Here is a 4,549-nt window from a genome sequence, read left to right as displayed (position 1 = left end):
TGCCGCTCCCATCCACAGAGGACCCAAGCTCCACACCCACGTGCTCGGTGGAGTTCCGGCCCAGCCGATCTCCGTGCGGCTCCGGCGCATGGTTGGCCGGTCCCGGTAACGAAGCGATGGGGCTGCAGGAGGTGGCGGAGCCGGAGCCACGCTGGCTCCCGCGCTCGCACCCTCCTCCCGCACTTATCACCACTCACAGGATGTTTACAATAATTTCTAATTTGTGCAATTATTAATCATTTCTCTATCTGCCTCATTTGCATAATAATTACTGTGCTCGGCGCCTGCCGTGACGGTGAATGACAGAGCTCGAAATTCAATTAAGGTTTTCATACGCAGTTTTTGTGCTTAGAGCTCATCACAGTTGCTGCTCGGTGCCAGGACCGGGGCTGCTGTCCCTCCACAAGCACTAATAAAGAATCCACTTCCCAGTGGCAGTTGCTCTATCTCCATCTCCCCTCTCATCCCAGAGGATCCCACAGCATTTTCCAAGTCTCTGCTGCCAGAAGCGCTCAGATGCATCTTCCACTTCTGCATCACCTAAGCTGTCCCAGGCTCTCACTGTGCACAGACACAGAGCGCTCACTCCCAGGCAGGGCAGGCAGGAAGGCACGAGCTCTACCCAGGGCAGCACCTCCCACACTAAGGTGAATTTAGGAAGTCCACAGTATTTTGTTACATGTCAGAAGCAGAAAGGAGCATGTGTCAAATGTGGCACCTGCCCTTGTGCCACCCAGCAAAGAAGAGAGATCCGCTCTTGGGGTGCCCTGTTTGGCTGGTGCCCTGCAGCTCACACACAGCCCTGGCACCAACGGGCTGTCCATCACTGATTCCCCTCATCCCTCCTGCGGAAGAAACACCAGCACACAAAATCAACTACCAAAAAAAGCAAGCTGTTATTTCCAAGTGTACACACAGGTTCCAGGACTGCTAGAAAGGTAACACAGTGAATAAAAACCAGGGAAGGAAGCCCCAAATCCTCCAGCTCCAGGGAAGACTGGTCAGGGGAAGCACTTTAACACCCTCCTCATGTTTGCTTCCACAGGAAACTGCCCCCCAAAGAGTGCTGGAGGAGACTGGAGAGGATCCGCTCTGCAGCAACCATGTGTTCTACACGCCTTCAGCATGAAGAAAAACCTGAGATTTGGACACCTGAAGACTTGTGAACCGCCCTCAGAGGACAAAGCATTTGGCATCAAACAATTAAATAGAAAACAAATAAGTTCCTACAGTTTGTTAGAAGACAGACAAATGGCCCAGAAACCAGTGTCTCATGGGGAGCACCAGCGAGGGGAGCTGCTCCTGCAGGCAGCAGCCCCTGCACCTCCACCACTGTGCTGCCCCCAGTCCTCGCCCCTCTGGCTGACGGGGAAACCCCTTCTTTTGGCAGCTCTCCTCCATTCAGCCTCTCCTCTCGGAACAGGATCCGGTGGGATGCTGAGCGCCGAGGACAAGGCTTGCTCCAGGCGGAGCGAGCTGCTCCTCCCAGCTCGGGCCAGGCAGCAGCTCTGCAGCATCAATTCAGGAGCGGTGCTGTGCGCAGCTCTTCACCTGACCTACATGTCCTCAACGCTCCACTTGTAGGCGAGCTCCTGAACCGCCTTCTTGTTGGCTATCCTGGCAAAGCGCTGCTGCTCGAAGCCGTTGGACCTGCAAACACCACCAAGGAGCTGCTGGGCAGGAGCTCCTCTGAAGCAACCATGCTTGTTACAGGCAATCTGAGCTTGCCGCTACTTTGACTGTGGTTCTATCTCCGCCTCGACCTGCAGCAGCATCTCTGAAGCTCTGCACACCTTAGCTGACAGAACCAGCCCTTACTGCTGGCAACACCCTCATCAGCTGGTAGCTGCGAACCTTTACACCAGGAACTGTTTGAGGCAAAGCTCATCCATCTCCACTGCTGCTCTAACACAGCACTGCCTCGGGGACACGTACCTGTCCACGCCGTCCCAGCGGTGCCCTGGCCATATGTTAAACCTGTTGAGTGGAGGTGCTGGTCCGTTGTACCGAGGCTTTTCTAGGAACACAAAGAGCAACAGAAGCCGTTTAGTCCTTCAGTGCAACCACAGTCACATCATCATCACCTCAGAGGCACATCAGGCAGTGTGTGTACCAGCCAGCTCCAGCCCGCAAAGGGAAGTCCCAAGGAGACACTTAATCAAACTGGACTCTCCCAATTTTAAGTCAGGGGATCCCGCTCTCCAAGCAACAAACAGTAGTAACTCTTACTGGGAACAAGCCAGTTACATTGCTTGCTACAAACATTGCTGCTACTCTGACTCCAGAGAAATAGGCCTTGAGGACCAAGACGCATTTAAAGAGCAGCTGCATTTCTCTGCTGCCGGGGCCTTAAACCACAGACTGGTGTAACTCGGAATCAAACCTTTCTTTTCTTTGTTCTCTTTGGCCTTCCTTTTTTTGATGAAGTCAGCCATGGGGTCTCCCTCCCTCTCCTGCTCCCTCAGCATTCGATCCAGATCCTGGTCATCAATGTAACGGGCCAACGGCTTCTGCATCTCCTTTATGGCATCTTCTACGTTCTGCTGCTGCTGCCTCCCCTGCGCCAGCCTGGAAACAAGCACAAAACCAAGTCATCACTCACTGGGGGTTGCTCAGTTTGCAGGACCCCCCACAGCCCTGAACTTCCACTGCGTGTGCAGCATTCCCAATGCACACCCAGCCACAGAGGGAACAGCTGAGGGGGTCTCCAGTGCATGTGGAACACGTGGTGTCCCAGCCAGGCCCAGGCTCAGCACGCAGTGACACGCCACTGCTGGAAGTGAGACCAAAGAGCCCCGAGGCGGAGCTGGGAGCTGCGCAGACCCTTACCCCTTTCCCCATCTGGCATACTGCTCATCCCTCTCGGACTTGGCTTCAGCTTTCTGCTGCTGCTCCAGCCGCTCCTGCGCCAGGTCCCTCCTGCGGCCCGACTTGTCTCGGAACACGGTCTCGGAGTGTCGGGATTCCTCTGGACGGGACAGATGCATCAAGTCACACGTTCGGGAACACTTCCATGAACAACTGCCACTCTCTTCAGTGGTTTTCCCTCTGGCTCGTTCCAGCCTCTGACAGACTGAGAGCAGGAAGCAGGAAGCGAGCTGGTGCTCGTGCAGTGTTTTACGTCCCTACCTTCCAAGTGCTTGTTACTTCTCTCGTGCCTCCTGAGCTCCTGCTGTTCCCTCCGCAGCACATCAGCTGACACCAGGCCAGCTTTGACCCCCGAAAGCATCGTGTTTGCCTGTAAATCAAACAAAAGCCACAGTTAGTGCTGGTGAAGCAGTCCAGGATCCAGAGGTGCAACAAGCGCAATAGCTACCTTCTTGGGAGATCCCTTGGCATCACGGTGGCGAGGTGGAGAGAGGTCGGGGGGGCTCCCGGAGCGGTGCTGCTCCTTCCTGGCTGGCAGAGCCCGTTGGGGAGGGGACAAATCCGAGTCTGAGGACTGGCTGTGATTGTGTTTGAGAGGACCACGCTTCGGGGAGCCGCTGTGTACACGGCCCAGCCTGCGCTCTGCATCGGGGGCGCTCCGGGTGCCCCTCTGTGGGGATGGGGAGCTGGAGTCGTGCCTTGGGCCCCTCTGAGGTGAGGGAACCTGCTTGGGCTGTGTCATAGCTGGGGAAGCACCTGCAGAAAAGACACACACTAACTTAGGCAGAGTTATTCCCACAAAAGGGCTGAACACAGAGGTACATGAGATCAGCTCCTAGAAAAATCAAGCCCTCAAGAGGTGAGAAGCTGCAGGGCAAAGACATAATGTGACAAGGGCCTGGGAATTCTCTGAATCCTTGGGAACACGTGCTGCCTGGAGACGGGGTTTAAACTCCAGTCTCCTTTTGGACACGCTTAAGCCTTTGCCAGCTAACTCTTGTTAATTCTAGACTGGCTGATAGAAAACAGGATTACACAAACTAACTGTACCAACAGGAATGAGAACCTATCCACTACCATTCCATGCCTGCAGACTGCCAGTTCCACACCACTCCCCTCTCAGGAGCAAGCAAACATGCTCCCAGAGCAGGCAGGCAGAAAAGCACAGGACAGACAGGACAGACTCCTGCACACACTCACCTTTCGTTCTGCTCTGCTTTTTCAGGCTGGGCGACCCTGTCTTCCTCCTCCGGGGCGGTGAGGAGTCCGAGTCAGAGCTGTACCTGCTCTTCCGCGGAGGGGACAGGTCTGGGGTGTCCTGACGCTTCTGGCGTGGCCAGGACTTGTCAGAGACACCGTGTCGGGGCTGAGGCTGCTCCCCCGGGGCCCGTCCTGACTGTGCCTTCTCTGGGGCTTTGCAGCCCCTCTTCCCTGCTGCTGCACTGGCCCTCTTGGGAGACACGTCCGGGGAATCGTGGCGCTTCCTCCTCGGTGGTGACAGGTCGGGGGAATCGTGGCGCTTCCTCCTCGGTGGTGACAGGTCGGGGGAATCGTGGCGCTTCCTCCTCGGTGGTGACAGGTCGGGGGAATCGTGGCGCTTCCTCCTCGGTGGTGACAGGTCGGGGGAATCGTGGCGCTTCCTCCTCGGCGGTGGCAGGGCGGGGGAGTCGTGGCGCTTCGT

At 56.3% G+C, this 4,549-nt stretch overlaps 1 protein-coding gene across 1 annotated transcript in view; it reads right to left on the bottom strand.

Annotated features, from left to right (window-relative positions):
* Positions 1-1,556: 1,556 nt before the first annotated feature.
* BUD13 (BUD13 homolog (S. cerevisiae)) overlaps positions 1,557-4,549 on the bottom strand; it is a gene marked incomplete at its 5' end in the record, with an annotated part of 3,427 nt that continues 434 nt past the window's right edge. The window contains 7 exons of the mRNA XM_010023686.1: positions 1,557-1,650; positions 1,936-2,017; positions 2,384-2,568; positions 2,830-2,968; positions 3,130-3,238; positions 3,317-3,624; positions 4,069-4,548. Of these exons, the coding sequence (XP_010021988.1) occupies positions 1,557-1,650; positions 1,936-2,017; positions 2,384-2,568; positions 2,830-2,968; positions 3,130-3,238; positions 3,317-3,624; positions 4,069-4,548 (1,397 nt within the window). The remainder of the gene's footprint in view (positions 1,651-1,935; positions 2,018-2,383; positions 2,569-2,829; positions 2,969-3,129; positions 3,239-3,316; positions 3,625-4,068; position 4,549) is intronic.

The sequence above is a fragment of the Nestor notabilis genome, unplaced genomic scaffold, assembly GCF_000696875.1.
Source record: "Nestor notabilis isolate BGI_N333 unplaced genomic scaffold, ASM69687v1 scaffold20851, whole genome shotgun sequence".
Lineage (NCBI taxonomy): Eukaryota > Metazoa > Chordata > Aves > Psittaciformes > Psittacidae > Nestor > Nestor notabilis.
This window is presented reverse-complemented; position numbering and strand designations above follow the sequence as displayed.